At 39.2% G+C, this 23,439-nt stretch overlaps 1 protein-coding gene across 2 annotated transcripts in view; it reads right to left on the bottom strand.

Moving 5' to 3' along the window:
* The window catches only part of SMG1 (SMG1 nonsense mediated mRNA decay associated PI3K related kinase), a 116,152-nt gene that overhangs the window by 19,605 nt on the left and 73,108 nt on the right, over window positions 1–23,439 (bottom strand). For both annotated transcript variants that reach the window (XM_074965387.1, XM_074965388.1), the window contains exons 24-41: window positions 23,070–23,215; window positions 22,130–22,331; window positions 18,712–18,821; window positions 18,174–18,321; window positions 17,522–17,681; window positions 16,937–17,057; window positions 14,642–14,890; window positions 13,916–14,200; window positions 13,023–13,167; window positions 12,595–12,730; window positions 11,993–12,223; window positions 11,697–11,874; window positions 10,574–10,735; window positions 9,906–10,123; window positions 6,241–6,395; window positions 4,356–4,578; window positions 1,177–1,423; window positions 226–455 (exon numbers count right to left, since the gene is read on the bottom strand). In XM_074965387.1, the coding sequence (XP_074821488.1) occupies window positions 226–455; window positions 1,177–1,423; window positions 4,356–4,578; window positions 6,241–6,395; window positions 9,906–10,123; window positions 10,574–10,735; window positions 11,697–11,874; window positions 11,993–12,223; window positions 12,595–12,730; window positions 13,023–13,167; window positions 13,916–14,200; window positions 14,642–14,890; window positions 16,937–17,057; window positions 17,522–17,681; window positions 18,174–18,321; window positions 18,712–18,821; window positions 22,130–22,331; window positions 23,070–23,215 (3,346 nt within the window). The remainder of the gene's footprint in view (window positions 1–225; window positions 456–1,176; window positions 1,424–4,355; window positions 4,579–6,240; window positions 6,396–9,905; window positions 10,124–10,573; window positions 10,736–11,696; window positions 11,875–11,992; window positions 12,224–12,594; window positions 12,731–13,022; window positions 13,168–13,915; window positions 14,201–14,641; window positions 14,891–16,936; window positions 17,058–17,521; window positions 17,682–18,173; window positions 18,322–18,711; window positions 18,822–22,129; window positions 22,332–23,069; window positions 23,216–23,439) is intronic.

Raw genomic sequence — 23,439 nt, 5'->3', positions numbered from 1 at the left:
ATATGCCTAAGAAATGTTCCTCTCTCTAAAAGACAAAATTTGTCTATACAGTTTTGCCTGACATCTGATCAAACCCATAAGATATGAACACAGATCTACTCAGAACGAATGCATGTACAGATAAAAATAATGAAAAATATTTTAATATTTGCTTTAGGTTTTAAAGCAACTTATGATATATTCCACTTCTGAGAGGCGCTAATTAGTTTAAAATACAAAAGTTACCTTTTGAGCTTGTAAAGCAGCTTCTCGCTGCTGCCACCGCTTGTAAAGGCCAAATAAAGGAGTGGCTCCATCCACCCATTGAATCAGGCCTGATCTCGTTCCCAGCGGTGTCACAGAATAGTGCCTAGCATGAAACCGTGGTGTCTCTTGACGATTAATTGTAGCAAACATGGTGTTCACAATTGATAAAAACTGCATGATTCTCTCATCTAGATGTAAATCTTCTAAACCTGTATTATAAAATTTAAAAGTATTCTGTTTAAAATTTAGCTTCTACAACTAAAACAATAAAAGCTCTTTTTCCTTAAATGAATCCCCCAAAGTAGCATTTCTGAAGTGCACATTTCATTTTAGACTTAAAAAGCTATATATCTATCCAGGCCCAGAATGGGTTCCTAAGCAATGGGGTATTTGCTAAGAAAACAGTCCTTGGGCTTGGGCTGCTGTTCTAACTCCACGGGAGAAGCATGCAAGTGGAATGCCAGCTCTGCAGATCACTTCACTACCATTCACGCCTCAGGCTGACGCTCTCTCTTCAGGCTACTGCATGAGTTTTGTGAGAGAGTTCAGCTGAGAAGAAAGATCAAAACAGGCTGCAGCTGGGACTCTGTTTTCTGTTGCAACAGCCACAAGGACCCACAGGCCTCTTCTTCTGAGAGTCAAAGAATCTTACAGAATTTCTGGAAAGAAAAGCTGATGGATGATAGACACTATTACATATGGACACCTACAATGTCTTTCATCCACTGTTCAGGTATAATTTTAAGGGCTACCTAAGTAGTTTTTTGGCCAGACTGACTTTATCACAATACACACTCAAAGTTCACAATACATCTTTCCAACTTTAGGTGTGCTACTCTCTAATTTAAAGTGAGTGTAAGCCTGAATAACATACATATAAAACATGTAACTCCCTCCCACCCCAATCCTGAGGAAATTTCCAGGTCTTACCTTTGAAAAGGTATGGGTAGTTCTTCCCATCTGAACCCAAGAAAAGGAGTTTTTTGGGTTTGGTTTTAGTAGGCAGAATTGTGATAGTACTCCCCACGCTTTGAATCGTGACTGTGTCTCTAGCAGACACTTCTCCAGGGAGTGCTATTTCAGTGTTCATCGTGGCAGCCAACCAAGGACTAATTTCTTCAAGGCGTAAGATGTAACTAGCACGTTTCTGTGCTCTTTGTTGCAAACTTAGCATAACCTTTTAAAGAAATGATTAAAAAGCTGAGGTTCAAGCTGATGTAGTGGTAAACATTTACAAACACAAACAGATTTTCCACTTTTGGGGGGAAGGAAGGAATTTCTCTCTTATGCCATGTATTCTTCCATTTTATTGATGTACTAATCTATATTTATAATTATTGGTGACAAAACCATATCAAAGACAGTAACATTATTTTCACCATTTTTATTTAACAAAAGAAAAGATTTTGGCTTAGAGAAAACTGTATTTAAAAGAAGGGAACTCCCTTAAAGGGGCTAGTTCCTGTATTTATTAAGATTTGGTACTAGGTCTGTTTTGGGAACAGAAGAAAGGACAGAGCAGAGCACTAGAGAGTTATTTGCTACCAAGAAATCTGCAGGTTTCCTCACTTCTGTTTTGCAGAACAGGCTAACTTTAATATATAAATTGGTTTTCTTGAATAGCATCCATCTACCAATCCAGTTCAATTACCAGGTTGGCTCTGGCCATTTAACAGTTGGACATCATCTCTCTTTAGGGATGTCTACACTTAAAATGCTGTAGTGGTTCAATACAGACACTACCTACACTCACGGGAGGGCTTCTCCTGCCAGTATATATAAATCCACCTCTCTGAGAGGCGGTAGATTGGAAGAATTCTTCCATCGACCTAGTGCTGTCTACACTGGGGGGGTTAGGTCGGTATAGCTATGGGCTTGCCTTCACATACAGCGCTATAATGGCACTGCTGCAGTGCTTTAGTGAAGACACTACTACACTGACCTGAGAGCTTCTTTCATGGCGCAGTTAATCCACCTCCCTGAGAGGTGGTAGCTATGTCAACAGAAGCTCTCCTGTCGACATAGTGCTGTCTACAGAGAGGGATAGTTATACTGACCTATGATGCTCAGGTGGGTGGATTTTTCATACCCCTGAGCAACATAGTTATATCGTAATAGGTCTGTAGTGCAGACTTTGCCTATGTCTCTATACTTTTCACACCCCTGAGAAACATAGCTACACCAATGTAAGCTCTTGGTATAGACCAGGTTTCAGTTCTCTTTTCCTGCCTGTAAGAGCTCTTTTGTTGCTACAACGCTCTAAAGCATCAGCAATAAAATAGGATAGGAGATGACCAAAAAGGAGTCACAAGACAGATCCTAAGACTTAGCGGGTATGAAGCGGGAGATACGTAGGTGCCAGAGGGTAGTTAGCCCCCTGAAGGGGTCAGGGGCACAGCCTACCTCTGAGAGGCTCCACAAGGGGGAATGAGACAGCTCAGGTTCACCTAGGAGTAGTTAACTCATGGAGTAACTGGGAGGCAGTTAATTCAACAGTTTAGCACCTGGACATGATAAAAGGTACCTCAGTTAGAGGGGGAACTCCTGCGGAAAAAGGCAGCTGCCAGAGAGGCAGAAGGCCTGCAGAGAGGATCCCAGGAAACTGGTGAGAAGCCAATGCTCCAAAAAGGGAGAACAGAGCAAGACACTGGGGAAGCCTATAGAGGAAGAAAGGTAGGAGGCAGCTCAGGGAGCAGCAAGGGACAGAGAAGGATTGGTTCTGGATGTTCCAAACAAGGGCCCTGAGCTGGAACTCAGTGGCATAATGGGAATGGAGTCATGTGGTATAGCTCCCCATCCTGCCACAGGGACAGCTAACAGATAAAGGCCTCATATTACAGTAGGTGACCAAGATGTTCTGCCAGGTCCAGAGCTGCCAACATTGAAGACTGTCTCTACACAGTGCTGGGCTTGAGACCTTTAATGAAACAATTTAAAACAATTCCAGGATGGTAGTTCATTGAACTTGTTGAAGCTCCAAAGTCAGGCTTCAACCAATAGAAAAATATCAACCAAATGCATTGGTGGAAGGATTATAAAAGTCTCATTACTTCATAAACAAAGTCACACCAAAGAAACCTTCAGAAAAGAGCTGTATTTCCTACCTTGATCTAGCAGCCCAAGTCTTCCAGTACTGAGATGGCAAAGCCAGTACCTGGAGGAACTAGGAGAGACTGCAAGAATTGTGAGATTTTTGAGTAAGGCTGTCAGGTGGTAGAAAGCAGGTCATGTAAAGAGAACTGGAGAAGTTGAGGACTGCTGTTAAAACTAACTGGAGCACTGCTGGACTTCCAAGAGAGGAAATGTGTTCGGTAGCAGAGTCTGAGATGACTTGGCTCATGGGGAGGGAGATGGGGAGAAGTTTGAAGAGATAGGATGGGAAAAACAGGAAAGGAATAGCTGCTTGCTCCTATCATTTTCCAGGATCCCACAGACTAGAAGGCAGGAGGTTAAAAAAGGAAAGTACTATCAATGGCTGGAAGGTTAGTAGTGGAGAGGGTAGAGATATAAGCTGTATTTGTGGCAGAGGCAAAATACTAGGATGTGGTGATAACAGAGCTCCTAAAAGGCCTGGAGAGGGCATAAAAAAAATGTGCATATGGAACATTCCTCTAATTGCAAGGGATGAAACCAACCTATAGTCAGATGGTACTGGAGGACAGATGCTTATTGATGCAGTGATAGCTCTCACACTGCTTCATTCTGCAGTCTACTTAATCCATGAGAGGATATTTCCTTTGTCTTAAGGCACCTGTGCCTTGTTCCTAAGCATGTCATTCTGCAAACTATAATTTGAGCACCACTGCCCTAATTTGGCCCTATTATGATTTTAAACAAGTTCCTAATGTCAGCTTCCGCTCTTGAGACAAAAATATTTGCTATGTAATGAGGACACAAAATCTGTCCTTGTTAATCTTCCCAGATTCAACCAGCTATGATCTTGCCCTAAAATATGACGACATTCAAACCCATGATACAGAGGAAGAGACTTTGATTGGTACATTAGTCATTCCAGTAACAAGTAAAAAGTCAGTTTAATCATATGTAGCAGAAAAAGTTATCAGATTTTATATATAATTTTCTTTACTAGCATGTTGAAGACACAGTACCTCTTTAAATGGGATCCAGCTGCTTCCAGGTTTAGCAGGATTAGAAGGGTTCTTAAGTTTTTCTAAAGCATTTTCAATTGCATCTCCATAATTGTCCTGAAACCACTTTTCATGAGGAGTTTCTGCAGGAGCTGCAGTGATGCTTTGCACATGTTCCAAAGCAAATACAATGGGCTTCATTAGAGCTGTATGCTTTTCACGCATGATTGCTATCTTTTCCTCTCTATGTAGGAAGGAGAGAAAAAATAATTCTATACCAGCTTTAAAAACGAACTATTTTAAAACAAAAGGCATATTTATTATAGGCTATATCACACTGACAGTTACCCAGTTAAATACAAAGTCTAAATTAAGATGCCAATCTTTCAGGATAAATATAAAATAGAAGAAAATAGGTATTTTAACACCAGCAAGCAATATTTAAAAACCCGTAAGTGAGCCAACCAGATGTTAATACCAGGAAGAGAAAAAAGCTACTTATGTACACCCAAAACACTTAACAGTATATTATAAATGTCAAATAAATGTCTATATTATAAATAATTGTCAAACTACCAAGGAACAAGCTCCTTTCTTCTTCATAAAAAAACACTGCAAAACAAACCTGAATTTATATTTCTAAATCCATTGGACTTTCATTTGTGATGCCTTTCAGAAGAAGAGGCAATAAACACTTGGAACTTGTCAACGGTTGATGTTTCAGGACAGGAGACAGATCAGTCGTACCAGAAACACTTATGTCTAACATTTCAAAAATGTTGGGTACAACACTAGTGTTGGGTACAAAATTATACTAAATAAAATGTCTTATCATTGAAAAGACGAATCACAGAAGTGTTACTAGTTAAATTTAGTATATTTTTCCATCTTCGATCTTGCCTATCAGTGCAGAACTTAGAATCAAACAGATATATGATAAAGGTGATCTCATACATTAATAAGAGACAACAAACTAAAAAGCAGTCAAGACAGGGATGTCCAACCTTTGGTTCCCAGTTCTCTAAATTGTGGCCTTTGAGGGTGGCTGTGTTAAGAAGAAAATTTGTATTTGGTTACATATTGAAAATATGGTCCCCTGAGCTTTGGCTTCTAATTTTTTAAACGGAAGCCTCTGAATCAGCCCCATCACTATGGGGAATAGAGGCACAGCCTGTCACTTCTTCCTTTCCAGTCACAGAAGCTGCTCTGGTGTGAGCAGGGAGGACTCTGAGCAGCTGCTCCTCCCTCCCTGGCTGCATGTAGCACTGCATATGAGGAAGCAGTAATAGTTTTGGCTTCTTTATTGTCTGCTTCCATGCTAGACAGAAGTAATTACAGGGAGAGCAGGACTGAGAGTCATCTATTCTTCCGGAGGCTAGACAAGTGCTTCAAAAAGCATCACTTCCCTCCTCCACACAGCCACCCAGGAAAACCCAGGAATGGGAAAAAGACAAGCTGAAAATCGATTAAAGCTTCCTATACAAGCCTAACATGAGCTGTTAACTGTCCCTCCACCACCGTACACCAGAGGTGAATAGCTGGAGTACAGTGTACACCAGCCACTCCCATCTCTACCCTTGACAAACTTCTACACAGCTGACATGAGCCTGTACTAGGGCTGTGAGAAGGGAAGGAGTAGGATATGAATACTGTAGCTCTACACCCACAGGTGACTGCTCCATACTGGGGGAATCCACAGCAAGGAACGTATTGCTGTATATTTTGCTCCACTTGCACCTTCTGTGTGGTGCAAATGGAGTGCACCAAAGTACCAGCTGTGGCACCCTGACCTCTGATACCGATTTAGGAGGAAAAGCATGACCGGTCAATTTAATAATTCTACTGCGCAGCGACAATCTGTCTTCTCTCACCAATTTTTACTTAGAAGTTATTCATGAAAACCTACTTCCGTAGAGTGTTGTTGTTCTGAACTCTCTTGACTTCATCTTCCAGTTGCTGAATCCGTCTGAGGACATACATGTGCTGCTGCAACAGCACTCCCAACCAAAGTTCATCCCACAGAACTGTAACTCGGCGCAGCTCTGCTACTAGCATCTGAACCTGTATAAAATAAATGAAAATGCCCTTATTTTTAAAGTTCAAGATTTTTTTTTCTAGGTCATCTATTTAATAGCAGCTTGAATGTCTTGAAAGAATGACATCCTTACAGTAAGATCAAAGTTACACTGGAAACTTTAGCAACCATCCACGCAAAAGAAACAAGCTACTAACCTTTCTGTAACTGTTGTTCTTCGAGACGTGTTGCACGTCCTTTCCAGTGTAGGTGTGTGAGTGCCCAGAGCACATTTGCCAGAATTTTTTCCATCGGATCGGCTCCTGCACCCCCTGGTGCTACATGCTCGTAGCACAAGTATAAGGGGCCCCACCGACCCCGCACCCCTTCAGGTTATTCTTACCGATCGCTTCAGGGAGGGAACAGCGGGCAGGTCTTGGAATGGATATGTGCAACACATCTCGAAGAACAACAGTTACAGAAAGGTTAGCAAATATTTTTTCTTCGAGTGCTTGCACATGTCCATTCCAATGTAGATGACTCACAAACAGTTGCACAGGAGATGGGCTCAGAGTTCAAGGACGTTAATTCATTAATGATCTGGAGGATGGCGTGGACTGCACCCTCAGCAAGTTTGCAGATGACACTAAATTGGGAGGAGTGGTAGATATGCTGGAAGGTAGGGATAGGACACAGAGGGACCTAGACAAATCAGAGGATTGGGCCAAAAGAAATCTGATGAGGTTCAACAAAGACAAGTGCAGAGTCCTGCACTTAGGACAAAAGAATCCCATGCACTGCTTCAGACTAGGGACTGAGTGGCTAGGCAGCAGTTCTGCAGAAAAGGACCTAGAGGTTACAATGGACGAGAAGCTGGATATGAGTCAACAGTGTGCCCTTGTTGCCAAGAAGGCTAACAGCATTTTGGGCTGTATAAGTGGGGGCATTGCCAGCAGATCAAGGGACATGATCGTTCCCCTCTATTCGACATTGGTGAGGCCTCATCTGGAGTACTGTGTCCAGTTTTGGGCCCCACACTACAAGGATGTAGAAAAATTGGAAAGTGTCCAACAGAGGGCAACAAAAATGGTTAGGGGACTGGAACACATGAGTTATGAGGAGAGGCTGAGGGAATTGGGATTGTTTAGTCTGCAGAAGAGAAGAATGAGGGGGGATTTGATAGCTGCTTTCAACTACCTGAAGGGGGTTCCAAAGAGGATGGATCTAGACTGTTCTCAGTGGTAGCACATGACAGAACAAGGAGTAATGGTCTCAAGTTGCAGTGGGGGAGGTTTAGGTTGGATATTAGGAAAAACTTTTTCACTAGGAGGGTGGTGAAGCACTGGAATGCATTACCTAGTGAGGTGGTGGAATCTCCTTCCTTTGAGGTTTTTAAGGTCAGGCTTGACAAAGCCCTGGCTGGGATGATTTAGTTGGGGATTGGTCCTGCTTTGAGCAGGGGGTTGGACTAGATGGTCCCTTCCAACCCTGAGGTCTCCTGAGGTCCCTTCCAACCCCGATATCCTATGATTCTATGACACACTGACTGCAACACTGCCCAGCCGAAGTTGGCATAGTCTCTGGCTTGTTGGGTAATGGCAAGTGTGCTGAGAATGTGTGTGCCGAGCTGCCCTGCAGATATCTTGAATAGGGACTTGAGCTAGGAAAGCGGCCGAAGAAGCCTGAGATCTCGTGGAGTGAGCAGTCAGGTTAGGTGGACGAGGGATTCCCACGAAGTCATAATATGCCCAGACACATGAAGTAATCCAAGACGAAATCCTCTGGGCAGAGATGGGGAGCCCCTTCATTCGCTCAGTTATCATTATGAACAGTTGATCTGTGGAATATAAAATGCCAGGGGCCCTCTAACATCCAAGGAGTGCAGATGCTGTACTTCTCCATCTGCATGCAGCTTAGGGTAGAATATTGGTAGAAAAACTGCTTGGCTGCAATGGAATTGTGAAACCAATTTTGGGAGGAACTTTGGATGCAGACACAGCTGTACTTTATCTCTGAAGAACACTGTATAAGGGGGTTCCACCATGAGGGCTCAGATCTCTGAAACTCTTCTGGCTGAAGTGATGGCCACTAAAACGGCCACTTTCCAGGAGAGGTGAAACAGTGAGTACGTCCCTAGCGGCTCAAAGGGCGGGCCTGTCAGCTTTGACAGGACAAGGTTTAGGTCCCAAGGAGAGATTCGTTTCTTTACCTGAGGAAACATCCTCTCCAGGCCTTTGAGAAAACAGATTACCATTTCATGCGAAAAGACCAATCTCTTGTCAACTTTAGGATAGAAAGATGAAATGGCCACCTTGTTGTTTCAAGAGCAGAAGGTACTCCAAAATAAGTTGCAATGAGGACTGTATAGATGGAACCCTCCATTGGGAAGACCAGATGGAGAACTGTTTCCACTTTGCCAGGTAAGTTGCCATGGTGGAAGATTTTCTACTGCTTAGTAGGACTCTATGAATCTGCTCTGAGCAAGCTTGCTCTTCAGGATTCAGCCAGGTGCAGTGGGAGCTCCACTGAAAGGCTTGAGGATGGTGAGTGAACCAGTGCTATCTGAGCCACGCCGGGGCTATAAGGATGACCCGTGCTCAATGCTGCTTGATTTTCGACAGAACCTTTCGAATTAATGGAATGGGGGTGGGGGGGAAGAGTGTAATACAGGTAAGTTGTCCATGCCAACAGGAAGGCATCCGTAAGAGACCCAAATTGTGGCCCCTCCGGGAGCAAAACTGATGGCATTTCCTGTTGTCGCAGGTAGCAAACAGGTCTATAAAGGCAGTCCCATACCTAGGCTCTGGAAGATGTCCCTTGCCATGTCTGGATGAAGGGACCACTTGTGGCAAGTGCAGAAGGACCTGCTGAGGTGATCTGCGAATTTGTTCTGTGTACCTGGCAGGTAAGATGCTTCTAGGTAGATTGAGTGTGTAATGCAGAACTCCCACAGCCGGACTGCCTCCTGGCATAGGGAGGAAGAGAGCACTCCGCCCTGCCTGTTGATGTAGTTAACGCCGTGGTAGTGATTTAGCGGGTCTGGTGAAGACACAATTAGTCGACTTGCCACAGAAAGAGCAGGGCTTAAAACCCAGTGACAGAGGCATACCCTGGCACTGGGGAGCAGACAAGCCTCTCCAAATAAGTACAGAGGCATCCAAAACACACTAACTACTAAAAGTATTACTACTACCACCAAACTAGCTAAACTACAAGAACTATATACACCCCAAAAAAGGAGAAAGAAACCACTGGAAGAGATTGCCTGAGCAAAGAGGTAAGTTCCAGCATCCGTCACAGGCGGTAAGAAGGAACTGAAGGGATGCGGGCTTGGCGCAGCTACATACTAGCACTATGAGCACACAGCACCAGGGGGCACTGGAGCCGACCCAACGGATACCATGAAGGGAAAAAATTCTGGCAATTGTGCTCAGGGCGCGCGCACACCTACGTTGCAATGGACACGTGCAAGCACTCAAAGAATACATAATTTCACAAACTGTATGTCTGGTTACAAGTCAGCCTGAATAAATTACAAAAAAACAAATTTATTTTACCTGCAACACCATTGTTGGATTTGCAGTAGACAGTTTTTCTACAATTTTGCTGTAGCAGTCCTGCATCATTGCTTGGTCTTCATTTAATCCGTTTTTTGGTTCATCCTTATTACTTTCTTGAGAAGCCGGGGGACTTCCTCCTTCACATTCACCACCTAATAGTTCTTCACCTTGAATGTTACCTAGCAAAGTAGGGATTGCAGAGGGCAACTTGTTCCCTAGATTAGAAAAAGTGTATTGAATAATATATATACTGCAGTAGCATCCAAAGGCCAAATTTTGAATCAGACCCCCATTATGCTAGGTACTGCACAAACTTATGGAAGTATAAAAAGGCTTAGATATAATATATGAAATCATAATGAAAAAATTATGGTGTGCCAAAGGGGTCTTTGTATAAGGTACTAGAATTTGACAGTTTACAGGTGTAGTCCATAATACGTCACACCTTAAGGAGTGTTGTATCGAAAGATATAACCAAAGTGAACTTTTACTGTATAAACAGTAAAAGTTCAAACATACTGTATTCTAGCTAGCAGCACACATACATAGACTTGCTGTATTTCTCAGCAAATTGTTTAAAATGGACCTTCTGAACATTATTTCATTTATCAACTATTTGGCATTAAGTAATAACCCCAACAACAACAAAAAGAATCCTTCCATACCTGAAGACTGGGATTCACTGCTAAGTGAAATGGTACCCACTATTGCAGGGTACAATATAAGATGAGGAGAATCTTGAGCTACTCGACACAGTAAATTGCAAATACTTTGACGAACATATACTTCAGGGTGGTTCAGGCGGGAGAAGAGCTGAGGAATAATACCTTTATAAAAAAAGAGCAGAAAAAAGGGCTACATTGATTTTTGTACACTGAAGCCACAGAAAGAGGTTTTCAGTGATGTGTAATTTTTGTACCATGAAACTGAACAGTCACATTCTCCTGTTATTTAAACCACAGCAAGATCTCTACCTTTTAGTGTATGGGTACTAGATTATTTCACCCTACCATTCAAGAAGCAGAGTCAATTATATTTAGTACATAAATCTTGCAACAGAGCGCTAGCAATTGAGTCCTGCACATTGGGCCTGTCAGTGTCATATAGTTTTTAGGGATTGCATCACTAGAAGCTCCAAAAACAAATGTGATTTTGTGACAATGTAGAAGGTGCAATAAGGAGAGATCCATTTCCACTCAAAAAGAAAAGGAGTACTTGTGGCACCTTAGAGACTAACAAATTTATTTGAGCATAAGCTTTCGTGAGCTAGAGCTCACTTCTTTGGATGTGTGCAGTGGATGCATCCGATGAAGTGAGCTGTAGCTCACGAAAGCTTATGCTCAAATAAATTTGTTAGTCTCTAAGGTGCCACAAGTACTCCTTTTCTTTTTGCGGATACAGACTAACATGGCTGCTACTCTGAAACCTGTCATTTCCACTCAGCATCACTCTTTTATAGTCAGGTCACTGCATCTTGCTGACTAATCCTAGCACTTGAGATAAGTGGTAGGAATTCACCCATTCCTGGAAGGGCTGCCACTGTCCAGCAGTTACCACTGTAATTCAGGGATATATGGTCCATTCCTCTGGCCAACCTGGGAAGGGGTCATTCACTTCCTACAAGAAACTTAAAATAGTCTTTCAAATTTGAATACAGGTTAGTCTTTGCAAAAGTCTTAGGGAATACCAAAGTCTTTTTAAAACGTAGGTTTTGTTAGATGAAGAGTACACAATAATCTGCCTATTAGGTCAAAATTCAATTTAAGAATTCAGCTAAAACCACCTTACCTCTCCATGGAGCAGTAGGGGTTGTTTCTAGTCCCTGCTCTAGATATTGTCGAAGTTCTCCAGCATGTTTCACAAGTAACCTCAACAATCTCAAGGTTGCCATCACAATAACATCATCAGTGCTTTGTTCAGAAGTGTTTCTTAAAAGTAGTCTGGGGTCATCTTCATCAAGAGGAACCTACATATTACAGAAAGAAGTAGCACTCTTAACTGACCATACTGTTTTGTCATGGGTCTTGAGCTTTAAAAATGTTTAAGAACTAGCTTTCATCACCACAGCAGACTGTAATGCATACCTGACCAGCATTGAGTTTAAGAAAGGTAAAATATGCACTGCAGGACAGTTTATAGAGACTGAAGATTCTGTCTACTACTTTTCTCCACACTTTGATTAACCCCTCTGTTGCATTTTCATCAAGATCTGAAAGCCAGGGGCAACTACTCAGCAATTGACGCCATATAACATCTACCATATCATCTTCTTCATTGTCTTCATTTTCTGTGATCTGGAGGGTCATATCTTCATCCTAAACTCAGATTATGCAAGAATATTAAGAGGAAAGAATGAGATAATTGGTTTGAACAAGACCACAAAACTTTTCCACAATGTATATTAATTGCTGATCCCAGGAAGGGTAGCCAGGAATTTGAAATGTGTACACACACAGTTCTTTCAGTTGCCTCATTCCAGAGCAGACATAATGCCATACACGTATAATCACTAACATAGCTTATTTCTTGGGAATTTCCGCATTTTTTGTGCAGTATGCCATTTTGGGAGAAGTTTGATTGAAGATATTATATAAATATTGTAGTCCACTACACAATCAGGGAGGAAAGCTAAAGTGGCATGCTGAATGAATTGGAACATTTTTCAAGAATGCAAGTTTCCACTTACCTGAATTCCAGCTGGACGACATACTGCCTGCCCAAGAATGCCATAGATTTTCTCTCGGTCTTCCTCTGCAATGTTGTCAGGAAGCAAGCTTTGAACCTCAGATTTCTCTTTTGGCAGAAGACGGACACCTCCCTGACTGTAACATTTAATAAGTCATCAACCCCAAAACCACAATTAATGTAAATATTTACAGAGCTACTTACCTTCATAATACTGTATATTTAAGGCTTCGTCTTAGGGTGAAATTCACCCCTATTCGGAGGGCCAGCAATCAAAACAGAACACAAGTGGCACATCCATCTTGTTTTGGCTCTCTGAACCGCACAGGGGTGAATTACACTTATTGAGAGCTAACATATACTCAACAAATGTGAAATTAAGATTTTTTTATGTATTTATTTTTTTAAAAACAAGAATAATAGATTTACCTGGCATTATCAACTACCTTCCTGCCCCATCTGTAAGCCCAACTAGCCAGTGCTGCCCATGACTTGGCTACTTCAGGTGCCTGTACTGAAGACAGGTGATACAGCTGCCCCAAAATGAAGTCAGGTTCTCCAACGCCAATATTTACTGTGGTGGTGGAAATAGAGCAACAGAGGTTACACACAAAAATAAACACATCTGATTCACATTTATGAGAATCCTGATCTCCAAAATACCAGAATACTGTGCTTCAGAGACTGAGACTTCAATATATCACTTTAAAGAGAGTAGAGATATAGGAAAGGTAAAGAGAAAAGAATATAGATTCAAGTCAGGTAGAGAGCATGTGCTGAACAGAGGCCTAAATTAGATAGGATGTCCAGATTCAAACGAGGAAAAATTTAATTGTGACACTTGGAGAAGTCTCCTAAAAAACAACCAAATTTACTAACTGCAACACACATCACAATTGTAAGAGCAATAAAAGTGTTTAGAAATAGATCAGTTACCCTGTGAGGAAAAAAAATCTTATAATTGTTTTTCAAGTTTATTAAAGGTATTTAAATATAGATTTTATATTTACAGTCTGGGTGCTAGATCTTAAGTGAGAGTTTATTATGATTTTGTAATAACTTTAAAAGCATAGTGTTGCCCTTAAGAGAATTCATTCCAAGCTCCTGTATTTCCCCTTAGTATTTAAATTCTACAAAACACCAAAATCTGAATTTTATGTAAAATATTAACCTAAGTCTGAAAATCATTTTTTTTAAAACAGCAAAGCAGTTGTACCACATTAAACTTTACCAGCACAACTGGCTCTGCCCCTTATTGGAAGCATCACATCTGACTAACCATATAGCCTGGCAAAGCATAAACTAGGAGGAGGAACTTCTACCTGTAGATTCACTTTCAATTCTAGGATATTCCTCTTCTATTGTATTAACAGCTGGCAGGTCAATCAAAGTATATACGTTTTTAGACAATGTAGAAAGGCCAGTGAGATTCTGTTGCTGTCGTGCTCTGTATACTTGCTTCAGTTGACCTGAAATCTCTTTCCATTCAGCCTGAATCCATTTAGCCAGCGTAAGAATAGACTTAGCTACTGCATATTCGGCTTTGGCAGATTTGCAGAAAGATATGGCACAAGAACTCAGCATTTCCATAGCGTGTGTTGACTGACCTGCATATCAAGACACACAGTACATTTTTATCAGAGATGTTAGTTTTATTCAAAGCACTTCCCTGTAATCTCAAAATTCCGCAAATTTCAGATGCAGCTTTAACAAATCATGAACAGAAATGAGAGACTGCCTTTTTCTATCTGCTGACGTTACCGGGGTATTATAAGAGTCTATACTACAGGGCCAAATATTTATAAGAGTTAAACTTATAATACAGAAACAATTCTGTACTCTCAGCAATGTGTAAGAACGGGAGTTTCTCTTCCTTCAAATCTAAACACCTAAGAGAAAAGCCATTTTAAAATACTCAAACTGAGACATTAGTTATTGGGTTGAAAGCAATTTCTAGGTTTACTGTACCATTATGATTTCTTGGAAAAAACAACCTGGCAAGAAGTACGATAAGACATAGTATCTATGTGAGATTATCAAACACTAACCAGCTGTGTATAGCAATTTTGTTTTCTCAATATCAAGTTCAGGACTCCATTTTTCATCTATTTGACCTGGTGCTGACAATTTTTTGAAGTGCTGCACTAAATCTTGAGCAGTAGTGGTTTTTCCCAGCTGAACTTCACTGCATTGAGCAAGCAATCGTGTGGCTAGGGCCACATTCCCCCGTTTTCTAGCAAATTTTGCTGCCGTTAGACCCAGTTCCATTAGATGACTTCTAACAGAGACAGTTTGTTCTGAAAAAGAAAGCAAATTTTTGTTGACAAAACTTTGTTTTAAAGCAATAATTGCATTTGGAACACAGGTAGATGATTGCCTCACCATGCCAGCCATATACAGAATGCAATTACCAATAGAGGAAAAAACTATACCCACTCTTGGTCTTTTCTTAGTCCATATAAATTCTAACATTCTCTGTATGCCTGCCAGAGTTTTATCTGGAATGATTAGAGAGATTTTTTGAAACAAGAAGGATATCCTGGGCAACAATATTAATTTTGATCGTGGCTATTCTTACCAACCAAGTAATTGCATACTTCCCTCCAGCACCCCAAGTCTTTTTTCATCTGCTGAAACAGTAGTTTGAAAAATTAAATTATTTAACTCTTGGCTGTTTTGAGATTTTAATTCCCCAGTATCTTACAGAATTTGTTGCCTATGTGTACCCAAATGTTTTCTGGAGGGATAACTTCTCAAAGTCTGGTAAATTTATAGCTAGTATTACAGATCTATAATTAAACATAGAAACAGTATAATTTATTTCAAGCCTCATGCTTTCCTGACATCATGGATTTCTTTAAATACTAATTTTAAGGAAATGTTCAGGTTAGATACTATTACATCACTAGCACATAAAGCTATTTTCTGAGGTGTTGTCATGCTTACAGTGATAAATTCATTATTCTTTATCCTCTGTATAAAGGCCATGGAAATGCAAAAAGTAAAGGAAACAATGGATATCCTTGCCTAGCTCCCCTGTGTAATTCAAACAGGGAAGCTCTAAGTCCAAAAGGCACAGCTGCTTTTGGGCCAGTATAAAGAGCAGTTATCCATTTAAGGAATTGGGGGTCAATGTCAACATGATAGGACTACATAAACAGAAAGTTCCACTCTATTCTATCAAAAGCTTTCTCTGTATCAAATTCTAACAAAAGACATGGACCTCTTTTGGATTTGGCACTATGTAGACCTGTGAAAACTTGATAAATAAGTATTTTAAAAAACTGGTATGCTGGCTTAAGTCTATGTATACTACTGCTTTCTCTTCAAAGAAATGAGCGCTGCTCAAATATTTCTAATTGGTTTGTACTGAGCTTCAGATCGTGCTGAGCCTTCATTATTCTCCCAGGCACTTTTTTTTTTTTTTTTTTTTTAAAAAAGGACCATTAAGTGGGAGTTTTCTTTTCTGAAGAGAGAAGAATGACCTAAGGGTTTTTAGATTCTTGACAATGGTCCAAATTCATTATTGTTCAATTTTACTGATACCTTTTTTTTTTTTTTAAATCAGAAGACAGATAAAATCCAGAGTATTGGATGGGTGATTCACAGCAAAAAAAAATATCACTGACAACTAATGAAGAGTCTGTTAGGTCAAGTGATATATGAGATGGCTTTGGAGCAGAAGATTGTGGGCGCTCTCCCCCCAATATGCATGCGATTTAACAGATGGCTGATGTCAGAGGCCACAAAACTAGTTACATAAGAAAAGCAATATTTTCGCAATTTGTTTACTTTTTTCCATTTTAAGATTCTATTAGACAATATAAAAGTAAAAAACCTGTTTGGAGCCAGTATTAAAAACATTAATCACTCTTCCACAGTATGCTCTCGTCTCATGTAGCTAGTTTTAATTCCAGTTTGACATTTAAAATTTGAGACTCATGGATTACCAAAAGAAGAAAAAAACCGGGGCGGAGATTTTACCTGTACCCTGCTTCTTTGCATACCAGAAGCATACTGCATACTTGAATTACTGTAAAGGAGCCTGTTTTTGAAAACACACTAATGACAGCACAAGGTATGTCTAAGAACACAATGGAAGTGTTTAAAAACTTGAGAATGAGTGAATTACATTATAGCATTGTTTCCTAAATATTTTATAACATACATAAGCATTTGCTAAATAAAACAATTTTATTTAGCATATTTTGCATATTTCTAAGCAAATTATTTGAACCATGAAAATGCAAGTGCCTCTACCAAAACAAAAGTCTAAGTTACTAATTGTGTATAATGAGGAGTCCTTGTGGCACACCTTAGAGACCAACATAAAATGTAGATACCTTTAAGTTTTTCCAGCAATTGATTCTGGTACACAGTATATCTTAGGGCATGCATCCATGGTCTTACATCATGCTGTTTGCACGACCGTAAAGCATCACTAAAAAGAGGGATAAGACAGTCCTGTGGAAGGCATAAAAAATTTCATGTTTGTCATGGAATAATGTAGAACTTGTAGTTTTCAATACCTACAGAATATTTTAGAGTGGAGTAAGCTGTAGTTTACCAATTTAAGTTTATATAGCAAAGCGTAACACCAAAAATATTTGGTTAGTTGGACTGTTTGAGCAGGGATGTTACTGCATGAGAGAGGTGTCTAAAGTGAGGTCTGAAGAGTCCTGCAATGAAGCCCTTTTTACTGTGGGATTACAAAGATGCAGGTGGAAGTGGTGTTAAATGGTCAGAAATTTTACTAACAGATTAAAAAAAAAAGTATTTTCAGGTGCAACTATGTTAGGAAATTCAATGTGTTCTAACTTAGTTTGAATAAGAATGAGCCCATCTCTGCAGAGGGACGTTACCTGATGCATGTATTAACACATGACCTTATTAATATTATTTTAAGAATTTATACACATAAAACATACCTCTGATGAAAGCCTGCTTGATACTGTGTTTTCCAAAGCAGATGAACAATATAACTGCAGGGTGCTCAACACTGGCAATGACTGAGACACAGTCAATGTGGAAAGTCTTAAAGGTCCAACTGCGATTCGTGACGTCTGCTTCAGGTATTTTACAATATTTCTGAAATAAAGATTTAGTGTTAGAAACTAGAACAGTCCATTCTATTAGCTACTAATTATCCTTGTCTTTTTAATTAACAGATATTGTTATTTATTAACATAAAAAAAAACCTATGAATGTGCAACAGGCAGCAAAATTTAGCCTCTTCATATGGAAGAAAAGATCAGGTCTTGCGTAACCTATCATTTATCATGCACAATAAGTTTCCACAGATTGTTTGTTTCAAAGCATTGTTTACTGTCAACTGGCCAGGTGAACAAAGCATTAGATCTCAAATTAAAATCCCTCCTTATTCTTTCTCCTAGTGGTTTATACTCCTAATCCATGAAACACAACTTCATGTATTCTCAGAAAGGCAGCCAAACAAAAGCTCCATACTTAAATACAACAAAGACTACAGTTACTACAAAGTGGTTTTTAATGGATTACAACGTGTCTCACACAAGTTATACAAGGTCACTGTATTCACTCAAAGGTTCTTTAAAAACTTACTCAGTTATCAATTGCCACTTTTGTTCCTGTTCTGTGTGGTTAATAGCTGTTGCCAGACATACTGAACTTCTCAACAACTGTACTTCAATTGCTTTCTGAAATTCTCTTGGATCAGGACTTAGCATGTTAGGAAGCAGCTTCTTCATGTCTACAAAGATTATACATACATTCCACAAATGATTAAAAAGTACCAACCTTTACCATAATTCTTGCAATAAAAGTTTTGAAAGGAAGAAAGTTTGCGATAAGAACTGCAGAACAAATATTGATAATTAATGAGAAAATTACATTTCTAAGTCCAAGTTCTTTTCTCAAAAAACACATATATATCCAAAAAAAAGATACAACAGCATTTAGGATTATGATTGCCAATTAATTCTCAACTTGGTAAATAAAGTTACAGTAGTTCTGCTGAACTCTGGAATCTGTATCCAGAAAGTCTCCAAGTATAATTTCTATATTGATATGGTACTGTATTTTAAGCTTATAATAAGTGTTTAGGAATTACTTTTATTATGAATTTTGATTTTATTTGTACCTATTTTTTCTTTGGATCCTCCAGTAAGTAGGTTGATGTTTTCTCCAGGTAGCAGTTCTAGCTGTTCTGTACAGTCAGTAAGTTCTCCACATTCAAAGCTGCTTAAAGATCTGCAATTCAATTTTTATAGTTTTATTTCCATACTCCTACTTCACCCTAGTTGGTGAAGATCCTACAACTTAACAGCAATGAAAAGCCAGAAGGAGCACTACTAATAAACCAATTGTCTTTTAACATGTTTCTTCCATGTAGCCTTACGATATGTACACTTCGAGCAGGGGGTGTGATTCCCAGCTTGAAGAGATATTCATGCTAGCTCTGAGTGAGCTAGCGTGTTAACAATAGAATATAGCCACAGCAGCACAAGCACCACGAAGGGCTAGCCACGCAGAATGTGTGTCAGAAACATTAGACAGGCAATCAGGGCAGCTAGCCCACTTGCGCTGCTGCATTTACATTCCATTTTTAGCATGCTTGCTCAGTCAGAGCTATTGTATGTCTCCTCTAGCTGTGAATTATGCCACCAGCTTCAAGTGCAGACATACCTTTATTCAAAGCCCTGAGGTTCTCACACAGCACTTTTAAAGGTGGAAGTCAGAGCACATTCACATAACTTGAAAACAAAGATTTCCATCTTAATATACAATCATAATCTGTAAAATGAAGGTAACGTAGCAGAAAACACTTAATTCAATTTTTGCCATTCATGAAAATTTAGAAGCTATCAGACTATCAAAATTAAAGAACATTTCAAAGTTTCATATTTATAGAAAATCATCAATTAGTCCACAGACCTACTGCTCTTCCACTAGGTGTAGGGATAAAGGAAGGAAAAGAATAAATACTGGCAAATTAAAGTAACATCCTTTCAGGGGAGCAATCTTAAAAAGAGCTTTCCTTTATCTTTAAGGGGGGGAATCCTCGTTCCATCCAAGTCAATGAGAGTTTTACCATTGACTTATATAGGGCTAATAAAGAGGCCCCAAAAATTTTTTTGGCCGGTAATTGAACTGCTTGGTGCACATGACAACAAGAGACACAGGGTTTGTTTACACAGGGACACTCAGAAAAATTAATCCAAACTAAATTTTAAAGGCGATTAGTTAAACTGCATTAAACCCCTACGAGAACCTTCTTCAGAATTAAAGTGAATTAAGGCCACTTTAATTCTCAATAGTAGCATTCACAAAGGGGTTTAAACTTGATTTAACTAATCCACTTTAAATTTACACCTTCAATTAATTTTCCTGAGTGTCCTTCCATAGACAAGCTCCTAGAGCAGTGGCTCGCAACCTATTTACCATTATGGGCCACTATGTGTTATGTGGGCCACATCCAATACTATCTGTAGGGCCCTGAGAATGTCACATGGGTTGCAGCTGTGTGCTGATTGGGCCGCAAGCGGCCCACAAGCCACAGGTTGTGACCCACTGCCCTAGAGTCTTGTGTAGGGCATAGTTTACACAGGAGTATGCTGACAGCCTGCAACAGCCAAAATCTAACTTCCTCACCCAACCCTTCTACCCTGTTGACAGCATATCAGTTGAGCAGTTCAGGAGACTAGATTCTTCTAGAACAGCATCAGTCAGCCAACTGAGATAAGACATTGAAGATTGAGCCAACAAGCCCTTTAACACAGAATGTCATGATATAAATGTTCAAGTGTTCTGTTACCATCTGCTGACAGAAAGGAAATATGAAGTGTCTGGACTGACGAAGAAAAAACCCACAATCACTATGAAAACGTTTATATTCCCATTACTACTGCATATTTATTTGATTAAAAACTTCTTTCTCTAGCTACAGAGTTTCTCCCTTTTGCTTGATTCTGCAGTGAAGTCATAATCTTAAATGGGTATAGAGCACCCTAAGAAGCTTTTTAGAGGGTGTATAAATTTGGTGCCTAATAACCAAGAAAACATGTAGATTAGACAGACGACCTGGATAAAACTACACCTGCCCCACACAACTCAGAATGATCAAATCTCTGCACCTGCAAACAAACTATTTGTGGATGCCTATGACTGAAAAATCTCTGCCAGCACAGACAAATGTATCTAAAAAGGATGAGGATATGAAGTATTCATAACTATTTCTAAACAAAATATTTTCAGACACATCGTAAAGACTTGCCTACATTGTGGATTAACTACATGGCAACTTTTAAAAAACAAACTTTTTGAGTTATGTTTATATGAGGAAGTCCACCAGTTTTACTAACAGAAAAAAAGAAACACTATCCTTAGAAACTCAAACTTCTTGACAGACTATATTTAAACTTTTCCCCAAGAATTTACTTTTAGCCCAAGTCTGCATGTGAGAAACTTCAGACAAAAGATTTTTTTATGAAGTTTATTGGAGAAGTACAGGCTTGAAAAGAATAGATCTTCAAATGGAATGGCTACAGAAGTCTTATCTATTGCAATTCCAACTTTATATTAACTAGAGCAGTGGTTTTGGACCTGTGGTCCACAGACCCCTTAGGGGTCCGCAGACTACGTCTAAGTTGTTCGCAAAAGACTGTCATTACCCTAGAACACTGGTTTTCAACCTGTGGTCCCTGGTGGTCCACAAACTATGTGTAAGATTTCTAAAGGGGTCTGCACGTCCACTGGAAAATTTTTAGGGGTTCACAAATGAAGAAAGGCTGAAACCCACTTGAGTAACAAGACAAATGTCTGCTAGAATCATAGGTGCGCTTTTTTTTATTTACTTAAAAAAACCTAAAGACTATCATGATTCATTAGATATATGCAGGGTTGTTGTAGCTGTGTCGGCCCTAGGACATTCGAGAGACAAGGTGGTGAGGTAATATATTTTATTGGGTGAGAGAGACAAGCTTCCAAGCTTACACAGAGATCCTGAGGAACACCATGTAAGCTTGAAAATTTCTCCTGTCAACAGATAGTGATTCAATAAAATATTACCTCATCCACCTTGTATCTAATGAATCATTAGCTATCAACCAACATAATCTTCTTTAATTTCTGAAGAAAGCTTTAGAGTCAAAATATTTTAATTCAGAAATCTAAAGAATAAAAAAAGATACAAGTGAAAGATAAGGTATTTTAAAAAATTATTCTAGTTGTGAGAATGGATGAATCCCCTTACAATGAAAAATAACTAAAACAAATCCATTATCTTCTGCCTCCAAATAGACAATTTAAGAGGCCTTTCCTAATCTTAAGAATCATGAAAGCCTCAATGATTTATTTAGGATGGTGTCAATTCACTAATTATTTGTTATAGCTACTATACGTCAAGGAAGTTTTCCTACTAAATCATTATTCATTTTGCATCACGAAAGATAAAGATCTTGGAAACCACATGGCACTGATATGATGAGACTAAGAGAAGCTTTCATGTAACAGTTTACTGCTTTCAGAGATATTATTGAATAAATTAATGAGAACCTTACTTTATGTAGTTAAAGTCTGCTTTTAAATTGACTGAGGTATTACTTGTGCTTTTTTTCAAGTCATGGACAGCATTCTGCCATTCTTGTACAGCAGACCAATCAGCAATTGCAATGTAACATTCACATGCTTTGTTACCCAAGTAATTTATAACTTCAGGTGAAGAATCACTTGGTTTAGTCAGAACAGTTTTTCTAGCTTCACCTGTGAAATTAAGAAAATCAATATTTAAGAAAAATAAGCCTTATTACTTGACAAAGCATTTGGAAATTATGTTTTAAGGCAAAAAGTTTCATCTGTTTTAGATAAGATTAGTTACACAATATTTACAGCACCTAACTTCTCATCTGTAGCATATTTTATCACCTGTAAAACTGAAATACTTACGCAAGAGGCTTTGGAAGAATTTAGTTAATATTTATAAAGAAACTGGAAGACAGAAAATGATCTGATCAATATAGAAGAACTAAACTAATATGTGCACCTGATAATACACACAAAAGTGTACAAAATACCCCTTCCCACTTCTCAAGATTTTAATAGAGTGCTGTGGCAAGGTCTCATTTTAAGGCTTCTTTTTATACTATAGTACATTCACGACGTATACAAATAACTGGAAGCAATGATGTATTAAAGTCTAAATAATTAAAACTAAACTGCTTAAAATACAATGTATTATCCTTGCTTTTATCCAACTCTTCACTAGGCCCCAAACCTGCAAACATCTATGCATGTGCTTATCTTTACATAAGTGAGTAGCCCCAATATCTTCAACTGGATTATTCAGTTAAACTTGTACGTAAGTATTTACAATGTAAATTACTAAGACAATATAGCAAGGCTTTACTGTTGACTATATTACCTGTAAACCACAACAATGTTATGTACATATTCAGTACATGGAGTTTGTGACCATTTTAAAAAGCAATTAATAATACTTACCATTGAAAGAATGCTTTGGGCTGGCATTATTGCCACTATTTGAATTGGCCAACTTCAGGACAGATTTATCAAAACCAGCTATGGAGCAATCCACTCCTGTCATGGAACTCAAGTGCTCCTGGTATTCAACAGTTGCTTTTTCAAACCTTAAACATTTAAGATTTAATGTTTAGTCAACATTTTACAGCAATGATTTTCTACTTTTTGTATATGGAGTTTGTATTAAACTTTCCTATAAAAGGACAGAATGAATGATCCCTGCAATGCCACAAGAATAAAACAAAGGAAGACCACAGAGGATTTCTCCCTATGGTAAAACTTGGAAAACAGAAGTGGTGGGGCGGGGAAGCTACTGAAGGTGGGTGATCTA

Source organism: Natator depressus, chromosome 10 (assembly GCF_965152275.1).
Source record: "Natator depressus isolate rNatDep1 chromosome 10, rNatDep2.hap1, whole genome shotgun sequence".
Lineage (NCBI taxonomy): Eukaryota > Metazoa > Chordata > Testudines > Cheloniidae > Natator > Natator depressus.
The sequence above is the reverse complement of the archived record's forward strand: the minus strand, read 5'-3'. Positions and strand labels throughout refer to the sequence as shown.